This window comes from Engystomops pustulosus, chromosome 2, assembly GCF_040894005.1.
Source record: "Engystomops pustulosus chromosome 2, aEngPut4.maternal, whole genome shotgun sequence".
In the NCBI taxonomy this organism is placed as follows: Eukaryota; Metazoa; Chordata; class Amphibia; order Anura; family Leptodactylidae; genus Engystomops; species Engystomops pustulosus.
The window spans coordinates 12,353,204-12,379,243 of NC_092412.1; the positions used below are offsets into that span (position 1 = coordinate 12,353,204).

The following is a 26,040-nucleotide window of genomic DNA, read 5'->3' on the forward strand; positions in this document are numbered from 1 at the left end:
ACATGAAAATGGCTTCTCCCCTGTGTGAATTCTGTTATGTCTCATGAGATCCGATTTATGGGTAAAACATTTCCCATATCCAGGACATGAAAATGGCTTCTTTCCGGTGTGAGTTCTCCTGTGTTTAGCAAGTGTTGAATTATCATAGAAACATTTTCTACATTCTAAACATGAAAATGGCTTCTCCCCTGTGTGAATTCTCTTATGCTTTAGAAGCTCTGCATGCCAACTAAAACATTTCCCACATTCAGATATTTTTTTATGTTCAACAAGATGTGATTTCTGGATTAAACATTTACCACATTTACCACATAGAAATGGCTTCACTCCTGTGCGAGTTCTCTGATGGATAACAAGAATTGGATATTCACTGAAACATTTTCCACATTCTTGATATGAAAACAGCTTCTCTCCTGTGTGAATTTTCCAATGTTTTACAAGACTTGAATTACTGTAAAAGCATTTGCCAGATATGGTACATGCAAATGGCTTAGCTCATGTGTGAGTTCTCCAATGTCTAGCAAGTTTTGAATTATCGCTAAAACATTTTCCACATTCAGTACATGAAAATGGCTTCTCCCCTGTGTGAATTTTCTCATGTTGAACAAGATGTGTTTTCCGCGTAAAACATTTTCCACATTTAGTACATGAAAATGGCTTCTCCCCTGTGTGAATTTTCTGGTGTTGAACAAGATTTGATTTCTGAGTAAAACATTTCCCACATTCAGAACATGAAAATGGCTTCTCTCCAGAGTGAGTTCTGTGGTGTCCAACAAGATCTGAATTTTTGTTGAAACGTTTTCCACAATCAGGACATGGAAATGGTTTCTCTCCTGTGTGAATTCTCTTATGCTTCAGAAGCGCTCCACGCCGACTAAAACATTTCCCACATTCAGAACATGTAAATGGCTTCTCCCCTGTGTGAATTTTCTCATGTTGAACAAGATATGGTTTTCGGTTAAAACATTTCCCACATTCAGAACATGGAAATTTAGTCTCTCCTGTGTGAGTTTTCCGATGTTTTACAAGAACTGATTTATAGATGAAACATTTTCCACATTCACTACATGATAATGGCCTCTCCCCTGTGTGAATTTTCTCATGTTGAACAAGATGTGATTTTCGGTTAAAACATTTCCCACATTCAGAACATGTAAATGGCTTCTTTCCTGTGTGCGTTTTCTGGTGGATAAGAAGACTTGAATTATCGCTATAATATTTCCCACATTCAGAACATGTAAATGGCTTTTCTCCTGTGTGAGTTTTCCCATGTTTTACAAGATTTGATTTATACATAAAATATTTCCCACATTCATTACATGAAAATGGTTTCTCCCCTGTGTGAATTCTCCGATGTTTTACAAGATTTGATTTAAAGACAAAACATTTTCCACATTCAGGACATGAAAACGGCTTCTCTCCAGTGTGAATTTTCTTATGGTCAATAAGATGTGAGTTCCACGTAAAACATTTCCCACATTCACTACATAGAAATGGCTTCTCTCCTGTGTGAATTCTCTGATGCATAACAAGAAGTGAATGTTCGCTGAAACATTTTCCACATTCTTGACATGTAAATGGCTTCTCTCCAGTGTGAATTTTCCAATGTTTTACAAGACTTGAATTCTTGTAATAGCATTTGCCACATTCCTGACATGAAAATGGCTTCTCTCCTGTGTGAATTCTCTTATGCTTGAGAAGATCTCCTTTCTGAATAAAACATTTTCCACATTCAGTACATGAAAATGGCTTCTCCCCTGTGTGAGTTCTCTGATGTAGAACAAGATGTGATTTCCGTTTAAAACATTTCCCACATTCACTACATGGAAATGGCTTCTCCCCTGTGTGAATTTTCTCATGCTCAACAAGATGTGATTTCTGGTTAAAACATTTTCCACATTCAGGGCATGAAAATGGCTTCACTCCTGTGTGGAGTCTCTGATGCTCAACAAGACCTGATTTCTTGGCAAAACATTTCCCACATTCTGGACATGAAAATGGCTTCTCTCCTGTGTGAGTTCTCCAGTGTCTAGCAAGAATTGAATTTTTGCTAAAACATTTTCCACATTCAGTACATAAAAATGACTTCTTCCCTGTGTGAATTTTCTCATGTCCAACAAGATCTGATTTCTGAGTAAAACCTTTCCCAGATTCAGTACATGAAAGTGGCTTCTCTCCTGTGTGAGTCATTTCATGTCTTAGTAAATTTGAGTTTAAGGCAAAACATTTCCCACATTCTGAACATGAAAATGGCTTCTCTCCTGTGTGAATTCTCTTATGTCGAACCAATTCTGAACTCTTGTAGAAACATTTCCCACATTCAGTACATGAAAATGGCCTCCCTTGGGTGTGAATTATTTGATGTTTTGTTAAATCTGATTTTGAGCTAAAACAGTCCCCACATTCTGGACATGTATACAGCTTCTCTCCTGTGTGAGTTTTCAGGTGTCGAACAAGATGGGATTTGGAATTATAACTTTTCCCACATTCAGTACATAGAAATGGTCTCTCTCCTGTGTGAATTGTCATATGTTGATCAAGACTGGATTTCTGTGAATAAATCTTTTCCTCTTGGTGACTTTGAAGATGAATGAGAAGATTTGATTCCTGACTGAAAGACTTCTCACATTTCAGACATGAGAACGTCCTCTTCTCTCCATGATTTCCCTCCTCTGTGGAAAGATGTGACTGATTATCTTCTACTTCACCACAAGGAGATGAGGGGGGACGTCCATGGGAACCTCTTGTACTTTCATCTCCTGGAAAATATAACCAAGAAATCAGTATTGGAGGTTTCCTTTCCCTAGTTATGAGCAGAAGTAAAGAGACCAGTCAGTAACATACAGTCATCTATGGAGAGATGAATTATTATATGTAAATATAAACCATTGATATAATTTAAATAAAATTTAAAGTTTCAAAGAAATCATCAAATCCTTAGAAACTGGATTGTCAGTGGTTTTGATTACTATCTTACCCTGGAGCTGTGCCTAATGATCCAAGAAAGTGTCTAGAGCAGGTGTGGTGTGATGTGTGCACCCCTTAGGGATACATAACCCTGAACACACAGGCTCAGGGGCACCAGGGGGTCAGAGATGGAGCCCATGTGACCTCCGACATGGCACAACACCCATAACTGAAAACCTGAGAGACCCCTTTACATTAGACCCAGGGGAACAGAGCTCTGTCACCCGGTAGACTGCCACCAGCTTCTTGTTAGACATATGCCTGCTCCATAAAGGGAATATGCCGGATGTCACCCAGGTAGCGTAGAGCTAGACCGAGAATATGGATGGATTTGTGGATCCAGATAAAAGAGCAAGCCAGGTACAATGTATGTTTTAACCCCTGGATGTCAAACACAAGTTTTATCTGGCCCATCCCCTCCCCCTATGCGGTGCTGGTCAGGAGAGCAGTACAGGGGTCAGAGTATCCGATACTCACCATTTCCCGCTCCTCCGAAGCAGCAGCAGTCTACCCCCTACTCCCGTGTGCAGTGGCTGTAGCCATCGGCTCTGAAGCCAGCAGACATAATGCAATGATATTATCATGTCTACCAGTTTCAGAGCCGCCGCTTGCAGGTGGAGTTTTTTTCTTCAGTGGGTCATACATTATAATCGCGTAATTTTCAGAAGAAAAACTGAATTCTTAAGTTATTCTTTTCTTTTTTGAGGTTACATTTTTACTTAAAACTAAATTTTAGGCTTATAATTGCACTAGCACTAACCTAAACTAGACGTTATAGTAGCATTTTACTTTTTTTACAGCGAATTTTGATGCCTCACAAGTCTGTTTTAAGGTAACTGGCTGTTGTAAAGTGTGACGTTAGACGGGACGGGAGAGATGAACACATTTTAGGGTTTTATATATATATATGCATATTTTTTTATTTAAAGGGAACCTGTCATCAAGAACAGATACAATAAACCTTACTACCCCTCCACTGTGCCTCTGTTGATCAGTGCAGGACAGGCGACCCAGCTTAAATCTGTCTCCTCCCACCAGTAAAATCATTCCCCAAACATTTCCCGCCTTAGTCTATGTTGGCTCCGCCCACAGCCGCTTGGCCCCATTCCTAGGAAGGAGCTGTAGTGTAGTTTCCTGCAGATTTCTCACCAGGCCCAGTACCAGGACTGATAGTAGCATCATGTAATTTCCTTGTGCATATTTAGTATATTACGTCTTCTTATTTATAAACGTTTAACAAAAAAAGTCAAATATAGCTTAAAATTGTCCAAATTCTAAAAAATTGAGCTTTAATTTTTTTAACAAAATCACCCAGACTTAAAGGAATTATACCAGCCTGTAAACAATACAAATCAGGCGGTGACTGTTCCCAATAACAAGTATTTCTTTGTACACACGTGATCAGGAGAAGTTCCTCCCCATGGCACTGGAATTGGGCTTCTATACACACTGGGACACTAAGAACAATGCAAACTGCACATAGTGTAGCCTGTGTATTGTATAGTGTGCACTTTTTCGACAGAGTGCATTGTTTTGCCACCAAACTAACGACCCTGCATAATTGCGCTAGCCAGTTTTCTGTGGTCTATCTCTCATTGTCTTGTCCCACATCGTAGTGGAACAAGTACGTGAGGGTGTCCTTGGGTGTCTCTCTACCCCACAAGGAGCAACCCAATTGCTTCATTTCGGTCAAGAAAGGTACAAGAATCCCTGTCTATGGTGATGGTAGAATCGCCTCTCCTCTAGGCGTAGAGGATGCCCCCTTGTCCTGGTCACAGGCCGAGGTATAGAAAGATTTGGAGAGATCCTTGTACTGTCCGTTCAGGTATTTGTACATTGTAATGAGGTCTCCCACTGAATAACCACTGATGGACTGAATAATCCCAAATGTTGTAATCTGTCTTTGCATCCTTACCCTCCCATTCCCCTAAAAACTTTGGTTGTTTGGTTTTTGCACCAATTCCAGTTCTAATATGTCCTTTATACAATGGTGCCCCAAACTGTCCACAATATTCCATGTGTGGTCTGACCAGGGATTTGTATAAGGGCAAAACTATGTCTTTATCATGAGAATCTATTCCTCTCTTGATACATCCCATTATTGTAGTTGCTTTAGCAGCAGCCGCCTGGCTCTGGTCACTAAAATAAGATTTATTATCTACATTAAACCTCATCCACCATTTCTCAAGCTTCCACACATTTCTCTGTAATGCTATACCATCGATCTCAGTATTTATTACTTTACACAGCTTGGTATCATCTGCAAATATTGAAACTTGACTGTGTAAACCCACTACAAGGTCATTAATAAAATATTAAAAGGAAGTGGCCCAAATACTGACCCCTGTGGCACTCCACTGGTAACATCAACCTAATCTGGGCCATTAATGACCACCCTCTGTTCTTTTTCACTAAGCCAATTACTTACCCAGATACACAGATTTTCCCCTTAGTCCCAGTAGTCTCATTTTATGAACCAACCGAGCTGCAAAAACTCCATCTTTAGATAAGTGACAAATACATTTTTATAGAGCTGTCTTGCTATATTCAGTCCTGTCAGGATACCACACAGAACACAAATGGACTGATAATACATATTGTCCCGGAATTATTTTGCCATCTTCAGCTCTGTTCACACATTGTAGAACATAAGTGGCCCGATAATACGGACCGTAGTAGAGTTGTTTTGCCATCTTCAGCTCTGTTCACACATTGTAGAACATAAGTGGCCCGATAATACGGACCGTAATAGAGTTGTTTTGCCATCTTCAGCCAAGTCTGGACATTGTGCAGAACATAAGTGACTCGATAATAGGAACTATTCCAGAGCTGTGGCAAGAGGCTTAAAAAGCAAAAAGGAAAGCGGGGAATCCAGCATCCGTACACAGAGAATCCAAGGTAGACGACGGTTTAAAAAGTAATTCCAAAATTTTTATTTTGGTAACGCGTTTCGGCCTTTTTTGCGTGTTAGTCCTTAGTCATACCTAACCAGCTCTGACCCGTGGCAAGATTAAATAGCATTGATAGTGGTGTGTATGCCTGGGTTTCAGGAGTGGAAGTTCCACGCCTCCTGGGGGGGGGGGATGTGTACAGCTGACTTACAAATTTAACACTTGCAGGGAACAATAGAATGTAACTTGTAGTGTTTTAATAAAAATACAAAAGATCCTGTCGATAGTTAAGTCCCTTAGAATAGCGAGTGTCAAGACTTAGTATCCAGTATGCTTCTCTGGACAGAAGCAATTGTTTCCAGTTTCCTCCTCTAGTGGGGCGTGCTACCTGCTCAATAGCTGTTACAGACATGCCTGTCATGTTACCTGAATGGATTTCCTTAAAGTGTCTGGATATGCCTGACAGGTTACGGGTGCTTGAGATTGTCTTAGGATTCGCTCCTGTTATATGTTCGCTAATGCGATCTTTCAGTTTCCTCATTGTGCACCCTATGTATTGTAAAGAACACTTTGTGCAATGTATGAGGTAAACCAGGTGTGAAGTCTCACAATTCATATATGTTTTGATACTGTATGTGATGTTAGTATTTGCTGAAGAGAAAAGAGTGGACTTATTCATGTACTTGCATATGTTACACCTTAATCCTCCGCAGCAATAGCTGCCTGTGGTTTGTAACCAGGATTTTTTGTATGTAGAATTTGTGAAGGTATTAGGAGATAAAATATCTCCCAAAGTTTTGGCTCTTGTAGATACAAATGAGACTCCATTCTCCAAAATATTTTTCAGGGTTGGTTTGTGTTTAAGGAGAGGTAAGTCTTTCTTGATGATGCCTGTGATCTCATAAAATTGGGAACTAAATTCAGAACTAAATGTTAATTTAGGTCTTTCTTGTGGTACTTTAGTTGTAGTTTTTAAATCCGTAGTGCAAGCTCTTTTTGCCCTAATGTATTCCCCTATGGGGAGATTTTTGACTGTATGGGGGGCATGACAGCTGGAGGAGTGTAATAACGTGTTCCCTGATGTCTTCTTGCGAAAAAGGGAAGTATGTACTTTACCACTAGAATTGTCACCTATAAGAGTAATGTCTAGGAATGGAATGGTCTGTGGTTGATACTCATGTGTAAATTTTAGGTTGTACGGATTTGTGTTGATGTATTCCATGAAGTTGATGACCACCTCCTGGTCCAGATCCCAGTAAGCCGCTCCTAGTGCTTGATCAAACGCTGCAGTGTTACAGTGATAGCGTTACCGGAAACCTCTGGTAACGCTATCAAACACTGCGGCGGGGTACAATGTAATCATCGGACAACTTGCAAAGCTGTCCGATGTATTCATGAGGGGGCGGGGTTGGGGCATGGCTAGGGGCGGTGACTGGCGCCTAGCGCGCGGCAGTCACTGCCGGCCTATGGAGCTAGAGGGGCGGTCCGGGGAAGAGTGCCTCGGACCGCCCCTCATGAATACATCGGACAGCTTTGCAAGCTGTCCGATGATTACACTGTACCCCGCCGCAGTGTTTCATAGCGTTACCGGAGGTTTCCGATTACGCTATCACTGTAAGACTGCGGCGTTTGATCAAGCACTAGGAGCTGCTTACTTTAGTAACATCTCCTAGTACCGATAAATTGGGTGACAGGTCCTCTTTAAGTTGGCTCTTATCTTTAGCACTGTTTAGACCTTCTATAGAACAAAAAAAGTGACCTGATAACACATATTGAAATAGAGTTGTCTTCAGCCTAGTCCGAGTATTGTGCAGAACATAAGTGGCCTAATAATACAGATTATTTTAGGGTTGTTTTACTATCTTCAGCCTCACCAGACACTATTCTGGCATAGTTTATGGAAAAATTCTAACTGCCTTCAAAATCTACCATGCCTAGCAGACCTCTACCTACCTACCTTTCAAAAAGTGGACCCGAGAACCGAGAAAGACCAAAAGTTGGACACAAACCAGGTTGGTGTACCATGTTCTCCATCTTTGCTTTTATGGTTCAATAATTTTATTGAGTAAACATAACAAACAACGAAAGAGCAGGAAGCCCACAGGACGGGCAGATGTTCGGGTCGCAGCTCCATAATAAATGATACAAATAGGCAAGTATGTTCAAGTGGGTATCCAGCTCTATCAACGAACACTAAAAATACTCCTTACAGTGCAGAAAGTTTGGGAAAGAGGAGCAAGGAAGGGGAAGAGAAAAAAAGAAAAGGGGGGGGGAGAGGGGTGAATGTACCCCACGTATTATCTGTAGTACAGAGTCATAAATTATTGAGTCGCCTGGAGCAGAGAAAGCAGGCGATTCTCTAAATGTTACCCATTTGTACCAGATCTTATGATAAATGTCTATTTGGTTACAGTCTAAAGCCCTTAATTGCTCCATACGTCTGATTCGATCGACCTATTGAACCCACATTAATTTTGTGGGCGGAGAAGTGGATTTCCATAATCTAAGGATCACCAATCATATTGCCCCCAGGAAATGTCGAAGTAATCTTCTTTTGATGGCTTTGAGACTTCCTGGCAGCATGGATAGTAGGGCAGTGGCCGGGGATAAGTCCCCAGTAGCACCGCTGATTTTCATATAAAGATCCCAGATAGCCTGTCCAGATAGATGCCACCACCCCACAGTCCCACCAGATGGTGTAGTATAGAACCCTTAGCCGACCGACACTGCCAGCAGATAGGGGAGACAGAGGGAAGCATGCTGTGCAGCCGAACAGGAGTCCTATACCACCTAGTAAGAATCTTGAAACTGGTATCCTGAATTTTACCATACACCGACGATTTATGTGTAAGGAGGAGGGATTTCTCCCACTGCTCTTTTGGGAATTTCTCACCCAATTCCCCCTCCCAGGCCCTCTCGTAAGGTAATGATAGGTCCTCCTCATCACATTCAGAAAGCATCCTGTAAATCAGAGATACCCCGTGGGGTGGAACTGTGCCTGAGGTATGAATGGTCTCAAACGGAGTGAATTTAACAGAGAGGTGTCCCCTCAAGGCCAGTGACTCAAGGAAAATCCGCACTTGCAGGTAGTGAAACCATGCGACTGGATATGTTCTGCTGTTACATTACATGTTGTTCAGGGAGCGTATCCCGGAATCAGAGATAACATCAGCAAGATTTTAATGTCTCCCATCATCCGAAATTAGAAGTGGGCAATTTTTTAGTGTTACGGGGATACCGGGATAACCCAGTATTGGAGTGAAGGGGCCAGGAATGTTTATAAGCTTGGAACTAGTGGTGAACTACCCTACGCTTTTAGGACTCGTGACATTAGAGGAGAAATGTTGTACAAGTCCCAATTAGTCTTTGTAGGGAGTCAAAACATGTCAGGGAGATGACCCGAATTAAGTGTTGAGCGTTCCAGATCCACCCTTAGTTTATTTGAATTGTGAGAGGTTACATCCAGAACCACTTTACTTATGGTCAACCTATGGTATCGGATAAAGTCTGGGAGCCCATCTCTGCTTTTAGATGACACCAACCTACCCAAACCTGATAGGGCAGCGGCTGTTGCCCAAGATGTCTTCTCATGTATTTTATTGACGAGACTGGAAGTCCTCCACACCTCTTTAAATAATGCACTAGCACAGATCACAAACAATGCGCAATGAATAGGGGAGCCGGAGACTAAAGTAGTGACTACAGAAATCTATGTCATTGCCCTGGAGGAATCTGTGCAACAGAGAATCACAAAACAAACATCTGGAGAATAAAAACCGCAGAAATAATCTGCGCTTTGTGGGGATACCAGAGACGGTCAACGGGGATACTCTGACAAAATATCTCACGGAGGATCTCCCAAGGGCCCGTCAAGTGGACATTCTGCATGATCCTATGTCCATTGAACAAGCATACCCCATAGGTCTCCCGAGAGACAACAAAGGAGGACTACCCAGAACAGCTGTCGCCAAGTATCTTCACTGGGCAACAAAAGAAAAAAATACTCAAGGCCTACAGGAACCAGACGCAGCTTACCATTCAGGGGCAACGCGTTCTTCTATTAAGAAAGAGAAAAGAAAACATTGCAGATTACCCAATTCGTATGCCTTTAATTGCTTTTTCACAGACAAGTCGGGATCGGGAGATTCAATGTGAAACAAGTGGATGTCCAGCAAAAAGCCAAGTCTTTTTCAGGCAATATAAGTAGTTAAAAACTCAATTTAATTCTTGAAAGTTAAAAATGTACCATGGCGCCATGAAAAATTTGGAATCTGAACAATTCTTAGTCGCAGTCTGAATCAGATGGCGATAATGTTTAAAAATCCCAGTGAAGCTATTGACCGTCCCCGGAAGTCACGTCATTTAACTTAAGTTGACATGTGGAGTTGTTTGACAGCTGAAACAGTAATACATAAAGAATATATCCTATTAAAGGGGAAGAAAAATTGCTGTGTCTATGTAAATGATATTGAAGGGCTGCTATTGCTTGCATGTGTGGAATGGAGGTATATAACGATGTGACGTCACAAGTAAGCCAGGTGTAATTGCTTTGCCATGTAATTTTCTCCATGATTTTAATGACTTCAAAGCCATTTTTAAAATATCCTGGTGTTATCTGTACAAATGGTCCGCGACCCTTAGGCAACATTCACACTACAGTACGGGGGACGTATATACGGCCGATATACGTCCCCCATAGACGGCAATGGGCGCACAGCGCCCTACAGGAGCGTTACGGTGCAGCATACATGCGGCACCGTACCGCTCCGTACCCAGGAAAAAGATAGGACCTATCTTACCTATGGAGAGGGGCGGGGGTGAGCGGCGCTCACCTCCTCCTCCTCCTCTCCCCGTGCACTGCCGTTACCCGCTACGGTACGGTATGGGCGAGCAACGGCAGTGTGAATATAGCCTTAGTAAATAAGCCCCATGGAGTCAAAGAGAAAGAAAGCTACTAAGTAATCTAAACACAGCAGTACTACATACAACAAACAATATAATGACATCGTAACAATCATAAAACGACATTTACCCATTCTGTTTCAGGACAGTGTCCTTTCTGAGATTCTGAATAATGGTTGCCGTTTCATCTCTAGAAATGCCAAATCTTTGGACTCCCTATTATCGCTAAACTTTTTTTTCCCATAACAGAAAATAAACCGATGTGGTTCAATACAAAAGGCAGCTTTAAATGTGGAGGCGTACGATGCAATCTGTGTAAATATATAGAAATTACTAAACAATTTTCTTCTTAAGATGCAGAAGTCTTCTATATAATAAGGCACCTAAACTGCAATTCAGACCGCGTTGTGTATATCATCAAATGTGTTACCTGCAATGTGATATATGTGGGCTGCACGATCTGTAAACTTGAATCCAGATTTGCAGAACATAGACTGGAGCCAAGCCCTTCTCCGACTGCCTGCGGCAGGCATTGGGTGCCTCAAAACACTTTAGGGAAAAACATTCAGGCAGTACAAATTCAATGTCTGTTATCCCCATTGAATGGGTCTCCAGTCGTAGAAGAGGAGGAGACTGGACACGCAAGATACGATCCAAAGAAGCGTTCTGGATCCTATCTCTTCATAGACGCACACTGCAGGGACTTAACCAAAATAAGGATTTGATGTTCATGTATTAGTTTTAGTCCCATATTCATATTATTGTTCATATATATATACTTCACAAGTCAAGTTAAGTGTTAAATGATGTGACTTCCGGGGAGGGTCAATAGCTTCACCAGGCTTTTAAAATATGAACGCCATGTGAAACATTCAGACTACTACCAGTCGGAAACATGTCAGTTTCCTAAGTTTTTTCTCGTGGCGCCATTTTTTACTTTCAAGAATTAAAGTGCGTTTTTAACTGTTTATATTTCCTGAAAAGGACTTGGCTTTTCGCTGGACTTCCCTTTGTTTTGGATTCTTCTCATCGCTGGTGTTGCAGTGCCGAAAACCTTTTTAACAGTCTGCAGTTATCTACATGAGCAGAACAAACGCTTTCAACTTCAATACCCTGCTCGCCTGAATGTCCAGCATAATGGCCGCACTTTGCTGTTTGAGGATCCAGTTGAAGCCAAAAGACACTTTCACAAAGGCGATGAAGTATGAACTGAGGCAAAATTATGGAGATCTTGTGTTCCACGATGTTTAAGATACTGAAAATTCCTGCTTTTGTTTATGTTACTAGTTGTTTGTTAACTTTGTGACACTTGCTCATCATTCTTGTTGCTATTGAAGATCCCCGGGGTTAGCCTATGGGTCCCTCAACACGCTTGCCTGGGCTAGAATATAGAAGTCCTCCCACAGTCCAGGAGGGGTGGGGCTCTACATGCTAGGATGTTTCATTGACCCACTGATCACCTGTGCCACTACTGTGATGAATAATATCATATACACCTTTGACACCGACACATACACAACTACCCCTGACCTTAAGTTCATATATTGGAACATAGCAAGGCTCAACACCCCCATCAAATGTCAAAAGGTACTCCAACACCTGCACCGCTTCAAACCAGACGTCATATTTTTGCAGGAAACGCATTGGAAGCCTAAGGCAAAGGGCTCACTCAAAGCTCATTGAGCGGATTTTGTTTAAAAGGGGTCTTAACTACATGGTCCTTGATGTTAAATCTGACAAACATGGGCGCTTTTTACTACTAATAGTATCAATAACAGGAACCCAATATAACATATTGAACATGTATGCTCCTAATCAGCCAAAACACATATTTTCCCTAAGCTAATTGAAAGGTTGCTGGAGGCAGACAAACAAAACCTCATAGTGGGGGGAGATTTCAATGCAGTAACGGACCCCGCGCTTGACCGCTCCTCATCTGGACGCCATTTTCTAGGTTACTGCTACATTTAATGGAACAACTCTCTGAAGGCGATGCTTGGTGAACAGTGCATAGTTCAGCCAGCGAGTACCCATGTTTTTTGGCCAACAAATTCTGATGCATTGACTTGTTCTGGCTGCCCGTTAGACTTCCTTGGTTTAGTCACTATTCACCCAATCACTATTTCAGAGTCAGAGGACCTTTGAGTGCACAACAGAACTATGCCACCCTTACGACACCACAACTCAAACAGGTATACATAGATGCAAAGAGAAGAGACTGCTAGACACATACATTCAAGAAAAGGCACTCTGGAGTGTTGGATGGAAGCAGACTACTATAGGGGGGGGATGCAACCACATGGGCAAACTCCTAGGCTCTTCAACTAAGCCCTGGAGAACTACTAAACCAATTTTCCAACTCCCTAACCGCCTGGTCACGAGCCTGGATGAGAAAACGACCTTGCTACTTCGAGGACCTTTATTGTGCTGAACCCATGGACACAAATAGTATTGAGGAGTTTCCTAACTCATAAGTGCTGCCAGAGGTGACAGAGGAAGGCGCTGGGGGCAGCCTTTACTGAGGAGGAGGTCAAGACAGCGATCTCAGGTGCACGATCGGGAAAGACGCCATGGCTGGGCAGTCTGTCAGCGGAATATTACAAAATCTTAGTCAAAAAAATGGCAAACCTCTCCCTCACATACCTGGGTTTACAGATTTCAAAACACCCCACCAAGTTGTATTCTGCAAACATAACTCTCTACATTCAAAACTTAGAACAGACAATCTCCAGATAGGAAACCTACTTAAAATGGTGGAATTCTCCAAGTTCCTTTATGTCATGCAATCCCTGCCCATAACTTTGACACCAAAAAAGATATAAATACAATCAACTAACCGTATCAAATGTTCAACTTGGGGGAGGGGGGGAGCAAAACTTTGCTACACCTACGGCCGCCTACCTACCTACGACCGCCTGACTACAGAGATGCGAACTAACCCCTTGGTAATGTCCACATGATGTGTGTAATCAAGGGTGAGGCATCACTTTAACCCTCATGCTTGCAGCATATAACACTCACCTGCAACTCCGACTTTCAGCATGGTAGCCCACACTATGATTTCTTAGAACACTTTTTGCGGGCACCTGGACCATCGCCCCAGCACACCAGTCAAGACTCAAAGAATCTTCTTGCAGTTCCAAGAAACTTAAAAGATGCTGCTTTCAGTCATATTTTGATACTAACTTTGCTCCTTGGGACTGTAGGAAGAGGGAGAATTTGACAGGGTCTTATTATTTCTGGAGGACCTCCTGCTGGCCCCACGATTGTCTGTGTACAATGATAAGAATTTTCTACTGTGTTGCTGTCCCCAGGAGGCGAATAGTTGTTAAACAGGGAGCAATAAGTTACTGCTTTAATTTTTGGTTGGCACCTCACAATAAATAAGGGGGGTTTTGAGTTGCAGTTTGGGTACTCGGCCTCTAAAAGGTTCGCCATCACTACCTTATGGGAAATCTTGGGGTTTGTGGACACAGAAATTCCGCGTAGCACCAAAGGCTGTGTTCGATTAATGGTGTCAGCAGATTGCATTGTACATTGATTGTACGAGGGATTTCCTCCCCCGCCCCCCCTCCCACTGGGACTGGGAGAAAACAACATACCAGGATTTAAGACTGCTTTTTCGGTTAACCTTCCACTGCTTCTGTCCGCTGAAGTAAGAAAGTGGGCTTCATCACATGCTGGAGCGAACTATTATTAACAAGCTGGGTAAAATACACCAGGTAAAATACACCTAAAACTTTCACCCCACTTTCCCCCTTATTTTTTCTCTGGGCCATTAACCTACTGTTTATGGTTTGGGCCCTATGTTGCGGTCTTATCTTCACTCAAAAATTTCAATAGACACAGTTTTTAAAAAAAAAATTCGTATTCTGCTTCTCTTGAAGTGGCGCTTTCTGGTTGTGACATCAGCTGAGGGCACTGAGGCCTGAGCACTTAGGGCAGCTTGTTTGTAATTGGAGGACCGTAAGCATGTGATGAGTCACATGCTTGTGAAGTCACTCCAGGTCCTGTTTTCTTGCACTCCTCTACTGCCCCTCCCAACAAGCCTCCTCTCTTCTCCAGCCATCCTATAAGTATTCCTATTGTTACAACGAAGCACGACAACAGGAGAGTAGTCTGGGGGACAAGGTCAAACCTCTACTAGCAGAGTTAGACAAAGGTTTTTTAGAGTCATCCTTAAAAGTCATTTGCTTCTTAAAGAGGGTCTACAGCAAAAGTGAACATAGCCTCAGTGAAGAAAAGGGGTGTTATGACTGCTGAAGTCAAGAGTAAAATATGGAGCTATGTGACATTACAGTTTTCTAGGTACAGCGTCCCTACATGTAAGTACAGCATCGGAACAATGCAAGGTAATGTATACCGTAAATACATTACCAAAAATTGAAGTCGGTATACAAATTATGCCAAATAATGAAATTTTCTTTTAATGAAATTAGTATTTCATTTATTCATTTTTTGTTCTGATTTTTATTATTGGTAGATAAACAGTGTTGAGCAGACCCGAACTGCAAAACCCCTTGACCCGACCCCGAACTGCATTAGAAGTTTGGTTTGTGCTCAACACACTGTTGGTAGCATCTGCAATCGGTGCTGGTGTTAACGGTTTAAATGCCATCAGCAAGGTGGACCATCTCCTCTTACCTGGTGATGTGAGGGGCTGGTGGTTCTTATACTGATCCTTGTGTCCTTCTATATACTCCCACTCCTCCATGGAGAAATAGACAGTGATGTCCTGACACCTTATAGGAACCTGACACACACAATGACACAGTCATCACCCAGACCCCTCCCTTGTGTTATTGTACAATGTCCCAGCATTCCCGGCAGCGCTCACCTCTCCGCTCAGCAGCTCAGTGATCCTGGAGGTAAGTTCTAGGATCTTCTGCTCATGTATCAGTGAATAAGGTAAAGGTTCAACCGAGGAGCCCTGAATCCATCCTTCTAAAACATGGGGGGTCACACACTCACCAGACGACTTCTTCGCTACTTTATAATCCTGTGTATGGGGAGACACTGATCACTACATAGATCCTAAGAATCCTTCACCTCTCCAGTCATTTCCCGCTGTTATTCCTAGAGATAAGAGCCGTGTCCTGGGAGACTCTCACCTCTCCGGTTATCAAGGAGATCATCTCCAGGGTGAGCTCCAGGATCCTGGCCGCCATCTGCTCTCTGTCCTTTTCCATCCATGGTGTAGCCTTTATCATTTTGAGTTCCTTGTACTGATCCTCGTGTTTTTCTATACACTCCCACTCCTCCATGGAGAAATAGACAGTGACGTCCTGACACCTTATAGGAACCTGACACACACAACGACAAAGTCATTACCATCACACTTCCCTTGTGTTATTGCACAATGTCCCAGCATTCACGGCAGCGCTCACCTCTCCGCTCAGCAGCTCAGTGATCCTGGAGGTAAGTTCTAGGATCTTCTGCTCATGTATCAGTGAATGAGGTGGAGGCTCGGTGATGGGGCTCTGGGTCCATCCTCCAGACACACGGGGGGTCACACACTCACCAGACGACTTCTTCACTACTGTGTAATCCTGTGTATGGGGAGACACTGATCACTACATAGATCCTAAGAATCCTTCACCTCTCCAGTCATTTCCCGCTGTTATTCCTAGAGATAAGAGCCGTGTCCTGGGAGACTCTCACCTCTCCGGTTATCAAGGAGATCATCTCCAGGGTGAGCTCCAGGATCCTGGCCGCCATCTGCTCTCTGTCCTTCTCCCGGATCCCTGGTGGATCATTGATGGAAAGGATCATCTTTAGGAGAAACCTCTGGGAGTCCTGGATCTATAGAACCTGAGGAAACATGAGAAGAACTAAGAGCAAACTCTATATGAAGCAATTGTGTCCATGACATGTGTGATGTGACAGATGGGGATTCTCCAGACAATGGAGGGGAGGTCACTGGACTGAAGGGATGAGTGATGGCGCTGAACTGTGAGACTTCTCACTAAAAGCGGATACTGGACGAGGACTAGGGACATAAAGAAAAGGAATGAACATAACAAATAAAAAGTATCACTAATTAATAAAAAAAAGAGAGGTAAAGTGATAAAGATAGGAAAACATCATAATTATGAGTAGAAGGAGGTGTCCTCTCCCTTAAAAATTCCTCTACCTCACAGGAACCTGACTCCTATCATGAATCCTACTGATCCTGTGGGAATTTCTCCCACGCCATTTACAAAGGTCAGTAAAAGGTGGTGTCCTCTATAGCAGAGGTCATGCTATAATCAAAGAAATATGTCACAGGTGCTCCGAAACGGATCGCGGGCGCACCCATGTCCCTCTGTGTGCACCCGCTCCAGCTGCAGCTCCGGACTCACCTGTTCCGGCTGCTGCTCCGCAGAGGACTGTCGTCCGCCATCTAGGGTATGCACGCTCCAGCTGTCGGAAATTCAAAGGGCCAGGACACCACCTCCTTATAATCCGGCACCTCCCTTCCTGCCTCGTCTGATCTTTGTGCCTACGCCTTAGAAAAAACTCCACAGCGATATTCCTGCGTTCCTGTGTGTTCCTGCTCCTGTGTTCCTGTTTCTCGTGTGCCTGTGTTCCCATCTGCCTGGACCTCCCGTTGCTGACCTCGGATTGGACTTGACCTTGCATCTCTGCTGCCTGCCCTGAACCTGACCACGAGACTCCTAAGGTACCTCGAACCTCGGTTGCCACCGCAGGCTAGTTGCACCTTTGGAACGACCTGGTGGTACTCTGCCACAGCAAGACCATCCCGCTTTGCGGCGGGCTCTGGAGAAGACCAGGTGCCACTTAGATTCCGGTCCCACATGTTGGCTTGTACCACTTCCCGCAGTGGTCCAGTCATCCTGAATCCTGACAGTAAGATCCAGCCATGGATCCCGCTGAGGTTACACTTCCCGGTTGGCCCGATCTTGCCACCATCATGGTCCAGCAATCCGGGCAGATTGCAAGTCACCGCCATGCTGCAACAGCTGCTAGCTACCCAGCATCAGCAACAAGGTACGGAGACTGCTCCCGCGACCGACACCCCGGCCTGTCTTCCTGCCGCTGAACCTAGGCTACGGTTCGATGCCCGGAAGAAGGAGGCAAGCACCGGATGAGCTACTAACGCGGCACGCTCGCAAATCAGCCAAAAAGTCACACACAAAATCCATATGTTAGTGCTCTAACTCCGTAAAAATTCTTTAGGTTAAAACTTCCACAAAATGATTCTTTGCAGATCGATAATTGAAGAAACTGCACAGTAACTCCTCCGGTCACAATATCCACTTCCCAAACCGGATCCTGCGGGGGACCCCGCTCCACTTTCGTGCACGAGGTTTCAACACTGGTCCTATATGTAAAGAAGCGTGGACAGATGGTGCAGATCACCGAGGCAAAGAGTAACAGGTACTTTTTATTCTATTAAGTAGTGTGACCGGAGCTCTATATAATCTTCCAGTCCCTCAGCTTTATTCCAAATTCACATGTATTACAAGTATATCTTCCAATGGAGTCCCTTGACCTGTTGAACCATTAACGCCTCAGACGAAAAATAAGGCACCATCCAGACACGGAACCGCTTAGATGTTAGTCCTTAACATTCTCCTAGTAGCAAATCCCAATAAAATAAAATGCCCATAACAAATCCACGAGGACGCCAAGTCATCGCCTAACCCTTGGTTTCGCTCGTCAGCTTCTTTCTGGGCATGACCAGCGTCTCTCCATTGGAAGATATACTTGTAATATGTGTGAATTTGGAATAAAGCTGACGGCCTGGAAGATTATATAGAGCTCCGGTCACACTACTTAATATTATTTATCAAAATCTTCAGATGCTCTGGATCCATCCGGGACCGTCGTTTGAGCTCTTCCCACAGATAAGGTGCTGCATTCTTTTGAATTTGTATTTGACTTTTTATTCTAACATACTCACAAATACACTATAAAGCGTGCATGTCAAAAGGTTAAAAGACGCCAGAAAACATCTCGCCCGACCGAGGTTTTGCCCTTCCGGCTTCGTCCGGGGCCTGATTTTTGACATAATCTTCAGCATTTAAATACATCGTCAGGTATGCCTATGAAGTGCATTACCACTGAATCCCAGGTCTCCATAAAAAACAGCCTTTTTACATAGTCAATTCAGCTATTTGAGTCATTACAGTTTTCGTCTTACATCAAACATTAATTTTAAAATACATCATATAAGTAAAAAACGGGATAGAAACTTAACTCCAAATATCTATTTCCTGGAGTGTCCTACAGTCTTGTCACAGTATTATATTCTATATAAACATATAATATTTCTACTCAACCCTCATACTCCCAAATTTCCCGATAACGGACCAACCCAGCCCACCCTCCATTCTCATCCAATCACTATTTAACACGCCGAGACCAATCAGCCTTCAGACCTTACACACCCAAAAAACTGGATTCCTTTAGGGGTTCCCAGGAGGATCCAGTTTGGGAAGCAGATATTGTGACAGGAGGAATTACTGAGAATCTTCAATTCTCGATCTACAAGGAATCCTAAAGACTTATTACGGAGTTAGAACACTAACATTTGGATTTTGTGTACGTCTATGCCCGTAAAGTATGATGGAGATCCCAAGCTGTGAAGGGACTTTATAACCCAGTGCTCCCTGCACATAGAACTCATGCCTTCTCAATTTGTCTCGAAGCAATCCAAGGTGGCATTCATCGTCAATCTCCTCTCCTGGAAAGCCCTCGCCTGGACTACCCCTCTCTGGGACAGAGACGACCCGGTCACGGCTACTCACATGGCATTTCTGTCGGAGTTTCGGTCCGTGTTTGAAGAACCTGCACGGGCCTCCTCGGCTGAGACTGCATTGTTGAACCTGCGCCAAGGGAACTCATCTGTGGGAGAGTATGCAGTTCAGTTCCGTACCATGAACTTGCCTGGAACGATGCAGCCCTTATCTCCACCTTTAAAAAAGGACTCTCTGCTCAGGTCAAAGACGCTCTGGTGGCTGCAGGAGAAGCTCTGCCTATATTGTGCCAGACCAGAGCGCTTCATCGGGACTTGTCCTGTCCGTCCCCCAACGTCCGGGAAATGCCAGCACCTAGGGTTTTTGGGAGAAGCGTCCCAAGGTGTGAGCAAAGCTTCTCCACGCCTGACTATTCCTGTGCATCACTTCCCGGTGGTTCGTCTAGAGAAACCATTGTCCATTGCCAGATTCTCTCCGTGCCCATCTCGTTCCGCATGGAACCATTGCTCCTGCAAGTTGGTGCCTTACATAAAGAGAGACTTTCTTTGTTTGTTCTACCCCAAATCTCTCCGCTCTCCTGTTGGGTCTCCGCTGTTTGCAGCAATATGTTCCTGTGCTGGACTGGTCTTCTGGGGAGATTCTCCGTTGAGGTCCGGGTTGTTCCTCACACTGTATGGAGATCCCTCATCTGCTACCTGTCAGTACTTCTACGTCGTCTCCCAAGCATCTGGAGGGACCTCATAACTGGACTTCGCAGATGTGTTCTCCAAAAAAACAGGCTGAGACTCTTCGTCCACATTCAGTGGCCACGCCCAGTGGGACTACATGCGATTCAAAGATTTCTGGGCTTTGCAAATAATTATAGACAATTTATCCCACAGCTTTGTTGGTGGCACTAACGAAGAATTCCCGTGTCTGGTCTCCAGCGGCAGAGGAGGCCTTTACGAAATTAAAGAATGCCTTTTCCTCTGCATCAGTTCTTACCCGACCTGATACTGACCTTACCAAGAAAGGCCTAAGGGCCGTACTCTCACCTGCGGCTTCTCCAAAACGTTCTCCTCCGCAGAGAGGAACTATTCTATTGGAGATTGTGAGCTTCTGGCTATCAGGCTTTCCTTGGAGGAATGGCGTCATCTGCTGGAGGGAGCCCGATTTCCAGTCAGCATTTACACGGACCACAAAAACCTTCATTATCTACAGACGGCTCAGCGATTGAACCCACATCAAGCCCGGGGGTCCCTCTTCTTTTCTCGCTTTGACTTTCAGATCCTTTTTCTTCATGCCGAGAAAAACATCAAGGCTGACGCCTTGTCCCGTGCTTCCAATGTTATAGGACGGGACTGTGCTCCGAGACATATTGTATCTCCAGAGAGGCTTGTGCTTGCAGCGCCGGTGGACCTTCGGCAATTACCTCCCGGCAAGACTTATGTGCGACCTGGTCTTCGAAAGTGGATCCCGACCTGGGGACGTTCTTCTCGTGTGGCTGGGCACCCTGGGGTGCAGCACTCATTTCCCGATTCTATTGGTGGCCTCCCGGTGACAAGGTCTGGTTATCCTCCAGTCTGGATACGTCCGGCTGAAGATCCTTGTCTACAAATTGGGACTCAGGTTCTTGAGTCCATTTGAAGTCCTCAGTCGCATTAACCCGGTAGCCTACAAATTGCGACTGCCTCCTAGCATGTGCATACTCAACTCCTTCCACGTTTCTCTCCTCGAGCCAGTCAACTTGAACCGCTTCACTCGGCAAGTTCCTCTGGTGCCTCAGGCTGATTACTTCTACGGGGTGAAGGAGATCCTCGACATGAAGAAGGTGAGAAGTAGGCAGTTCTTTCTTGTTGACTGCAAGGGATTTGGTCCTGAAGAGAGACCGTGGGAGCCAGAGGATAAGGGCCTGCTTCAGCAATTTCTCAGGCTCAAGAAGAGGGGGAGGCGAAGGGGGGTACTGTCACGGGTGCTCCCACGATCCCTGTCTCGGATCCCGGAAGCACCCGTGTCCCTCTGTGTGCCCCAACTATGGACTCAACTGTCCTGGCTCCTGCCGTCCTCCTACTGCACGCACATGCCGGCTGTTGGAAATTTAAAGGGCCAGCGCACCGCTGATTGGTGCACTGGCTGAACACTTTCTCCTTATAATCTGGCACCTCCCTTCCTGCCTCACCGGATCTTTGTGCCTACGCCTTAGAGAAAGCTCCCCAGCGTCAGTCCTGCATTTCCGTGTGTTTCTGCTCCTGCTGTTCCCGTTCCCATCTGCCTCTTGTTGTTGACCTTGGATGGGACTTGATCTTGCATCTCTGCCGCCTGCCCTGAACCTGACCACTGTCTCCTACTAAGGTACCTTGACCTCGGCTGCCATCGCGGGCTAGTCGCACCTGTGGAACGACCTGGTGGTACCCTGCTGCAGCAAGACCATCCCGCTATGCAGCAGGCTCTGGTGAAGACCAGGTGCCACTTAGGTTCCGGTCCCAGGTATCGGCAAGTACCACCTCCTGCGGTGGTCCAGTGGATCCACTCATCCCGAATCCTGGCAAAATAATTAATATTTCAGCCTGATGCTCTCTGCTGCTACTGCAGGAGGCAACTGAATGGCCCCTCAGCAACAAGGAGCAATTAAATAACTCCCAAATTGTACTACTTCTATTGTCATGTTTAGTACAGTGGTGGCCAAAAGTATTGGCACCCCTGCAATTCTGTCAGATAATACTCATTTTTTTTCCAAAATAGGATTGCAATCAGAAATTCTCTGGTATTATTATCTTCATTTAATTTGTTTTCAATGGAAAACCACAAAAAGAATTGTCAAAAAGCCGAATTGGATATAATTCCACACCAAACATAAAAAAGGGGTGGACAAAAGTATTGTCACTGTTTGAAAAATCATGTGATGCTTCTCTAAATTGTGTAATCAACAGCACCTGTAACTTACCTGTGGCACCTAAAAGGTTGGGGCAATAACCAAATGACACTCGCAGCCAGTTGAAATGGATTAAAGTTGATTCAACCTCCGTCCTGTGTTCTTGTGTGTCCCACATTGAGCATGGAGAAACGAAAGAAGACCAAAGAACTGTCTGAGAACTTCTGAGGAAGCATCAAGGCTACAAGTCGATCTCCAAAGACCCTGGTACTGTGACACCTCCCTAGATGAAGAAGTGTAAAGCCCCTGGCAATGTGGCACCTCCCTAAATGAAGAAGTGTAAAGCCCCTGGCACTGTGGCACCTCCCTAGATGAAGAAGTGTAAAGCCCCTGGCACTGTGGCACCTCCCTAGATGAAGAAGTGTAAAGCTCCTGGCACTGTGGCACCTCCCTAGATGAAGAAGTGTAAAGTCCCTGCACTGTGGAACCTCCCCAGATTAAGAAGTGTAAAGTCCCTGCACTGTGACACCTCCCTAGATGAAGAAGTGTAAAGCCCCTGGCACTGTGACACCTCCCTAGATGAAGAAGTGTAAAGCCCCTGGCACTGTGGCTCCTCCCTAGATGAAGAAGTGTAAAGCCCCCGGCACTGTGACACCTCCCTAGATGAAGAAGTGTAAAGCCCCTGGCACTGTGACACCTCCCTAGATGAAGAAGTGTAAAGCCCCTGGCACTGTGGCACCTCCCTAGATGAAGAAGTGTAAAGCCCCTGGCACTGTGTCACCTCCCTAGATAAAGAAGTGTAAAGCCCCTGGCACTGTGGCACATCCCTAGATGAAGAAGTGTAAAGCCACTGGCACTGTGACACCTCCCTAGATAAAGAAGTGTGAAGCCCCTGGCGCTGTGACACCTCCCTCGATGAAGAAGTGTAAAGCCCCTGGAACTGTGGCGCCTCCCTAGATGAAGAAGTGTAAAGCCCCTGGAACTGTGGCACCTCCCTAGATGAAGAAGTGTAAAGTCCCTGCACTGTGGCTCCTTCCTAGATGAAGAAGTGTAAAGCCCCCGGCACTGTGACACCTCCCTAGATGAAGAAGTGTAAAGCCCCTGGCACCGCCCTAGATGAAAAAGTGTAAAGCCCCTAGCACTGTGGCACCTCCCTAGATGAAGAAGTGTAAAGCCCCGGGCACTGTGACACCTCCCTAGATGAAGAAGTGTAAAGCCCCGGGCACTGTGACACCTCCCTAGATGAAGAAGTGTAAAGCCCCGGGCACTGTGACACCTCCCTAGATGAAGAAGTGTAAAGCCCCTAGCACTGTGGCACCTCCCTAGATGAAGAATTGTAAACCCCCGGGCACTGTGACACCTCCCTAGATGAAGAAGTGTAAAGCCCCCGGCACTGTGACAACTCCCTAGATGAAGAAGTGTAAAGCCCCCGGCACTGTGACAACTCCCTAGATGAAGAAGTGTAAAGCCCCGGGCACTGTGACACCTCCCTAGATGAAGAAGTGTAAAGCCCCCGGCACTGTGACAACTCCCTAGATGAAGAAGTGTAAAGCCCCGGGCACTGTGACAACTCCCTAGATGAAGAAGTGTAAAGCCCCTGCCAACACGGCATTTTAAGCACTAACTTATTGATACCTGTTCTTCCACATCTTCCAATCGTATCGGCCCCCTGAGGCAACCAATACAGTTGAAAGAAGTGCAAATTCAGATTCTCGTTGTAGTTTATCTCCAGGGTCTCCTTGGTGGGTCCAGAATGAGAACCTCTAAAGATATTGCAGTTTTGTCAACACCTTTTCACTTTTCCCCCAGATCCTAACAGTCAATGAAGTGTCTCTTAATTTGGTGAACTCTGTCCTGGAGTGATGGTCTGAGTGCCCACAGAAAGGGCTCTGAGTGCCACCTCTGGCACCTGTGCCATAGGTTCGCCACCACTGCCCTAGATGATGAAGTGTAAAGCCCCTGGCACTGTGGCACCTCCCTAGATGTGGACGAAAAAGAAAAATTGTGCGGATATTGGATAAAGAACCTTGACTAATATCCAAACAAGTTCAAGCAGCCCTGCAGTCCGAGGGTACACAGTGTTATCCTGTACTATCTATTGGCGTCTGAATGAAAAAGGGACTGTGTGGTAGGATAACTTTTTTATTTTTCCATGTACAGAGCTGTGTGAGGGCTTGTTTTCTGCATAACAAATTGCACTTCATAGTGACGGCATATAATATTCCATGTCGTGTACCGGGAAGAGGGAAAAAAATTCCAAATGCAGTAAAAATGGTGAAAACTCGCATTTGTGGCGTCTTCTTGTGGGCTTGGATATTACGGCTTTCACTGTGCGCCCCAAATAACATGTCTACTTTATTCGCAAGAAAACTGTCGCTCATAAACATAAGGCATACAACAACAACATTACCATTACAGCACAGCCCCCAGTAGTATACAGCACAGCCCCCAGTAGTATACAGCACAGCCCCCAGTAGCATACAGCACAGCCCCCAGTAGTATACAGCACTGCCCCCAGTAGCATACAGCACAGCCCCCAGTAGTATACAGCACAGCCCCCAGTAGTATACAGCACAGCCCCCAGTAGTATACAGCACAGCCCCCAGTAGCATACAGCACAGCCCCCAGTAGCATACAGCACAGCCCCCAGTAGCATACAGCACAGCCCCCAGTAGCATACAGCACAGCCCCCAGTAGCATACAGCACAGCCCCCAGTAGCATACAGCACAGCCCCCAGTAGCATACAGCACAGCCCCCAGTAGCATACAGCACAGCCCCCAGTAGCATACAGCACTGCCCCCAGTAGCATACAGCACTGCCCCCAGTAGTATAGAGCACTGCCCCCAGTAGTATACAGCACAGCCCCCAGTAGCATACAGCACAGCCCCCAGTAGCATACAGCACAGCCCCCAGTAGTATACAGCACAGCCCCCAGTAGCATACAGCACAGCCCCCAGTAGTATACAGCACAGCCCCCAGTAGCATACAGCACTGCCCCCAGTAGCATACAGCACAGCCCCCAGTAGCATACAGCACAGCCCCCAGTAGCATACAGCACAGCCCCCAGTAGCATACAGCACAGCCCCCAGTAGCATACAGCACAGCCCCCAGTAGTATACAGCACTGCCCCCAGTAGTATACAGCACTGCCCCCAGTAGTATACAGCACTGCCCCCAGTAGTATACAGCACAGCCCCCAGTAGTATACAGCACAGCCCCCAGTAGTATACAGCACTGCCCCCAGTAGTATACAGCACAGACCCCAGTAGTATACAGCACAGACCCCAGTAGTATACAGCACAGCCCCCAGTAGCATACAGCACAGCCCCCAGTAGCATACAGCACAGCCCCCAGTAGCATACAGCACAGCCCCCAGTAGCATACAGCACAGCCCCCAGTAGTATACAGCACTGCCCCCAGTAGTATACAGCACAGCCCCCAGTAGTATACAGCACAGCCCCCAGTAGTATACAGCCCAGCATTAAAAAAAAAATAAACTTATATACTCACCCTCCGGTGGCCCAGATGTGCTGCGCTGCTCCCCCGATGTCCGCGCCGTCTACTTTCTTCTGCTGGGCGCCGCCATTGATCTTACCCGGCAGGCGCCTAATATGACGCGCCGCTGCTGGGAAAAACATGGCGGCGCCCAGCAGAAGAAAGAAAACGGCGCGGAAGACTGAAGACGAGACGCGCAGACATCGGGGACAACAGAGGGTGAGTATGCGCC

The 26,040-nt window shown here is 45.3% G+C and overlaps 2 protein-coding genes across 2 annotated transcripts in view; both read right to left on the bottom strand.

Moving 5' to 3' along the window:
- LOC140119974 (uncharacterized) overlaps positions 1–16,305 on the bottom strand; it is a 39,561-nt gene extending 23,256 nt beyond the window's left edge. Inside the window, exons 1-4 of the mRNA XM_072139405.1 lie at positions 15,872–16,305; positions 15,598–15,759; positions 15,405–15,513; positions 500–2,759 (exon numbers count right to left, since the gene is read on the bottom strand). Of these exons, the coding sequence (XP_071995506.1) occupies positions 500–2,759; positions 15,405–15,513; positions 15,598–15,759; positions 15,872–16,024 (2,684 nt within the window). The 5' untranslated portion in view covers positions 16,025–16,305. The remainder of the gene's footprint in view (positions 1–499; positions 2,760–15,404; positions 15,514–15,597; positions 15,760–15,871) is intronic.
- LOC140119760 (uncharacterized) overlaps positions 1–22,588 on the bottom strand; it is a 215,424-nt gene extending 192,836 nt beyond the window's left edge. The window contains exon 1 of the mRNA XM_072139111.1: positions 22,386–22,588. The gene's annotated coding sequence lies outside the window, so the exon portion shown is untranslated. The remainder of the gene's footprint in view (positions 1–22,385) is intronic.
- Between the last annotated feature and the right edge of the window lie 3,452 nt (positions 22,589–26,040).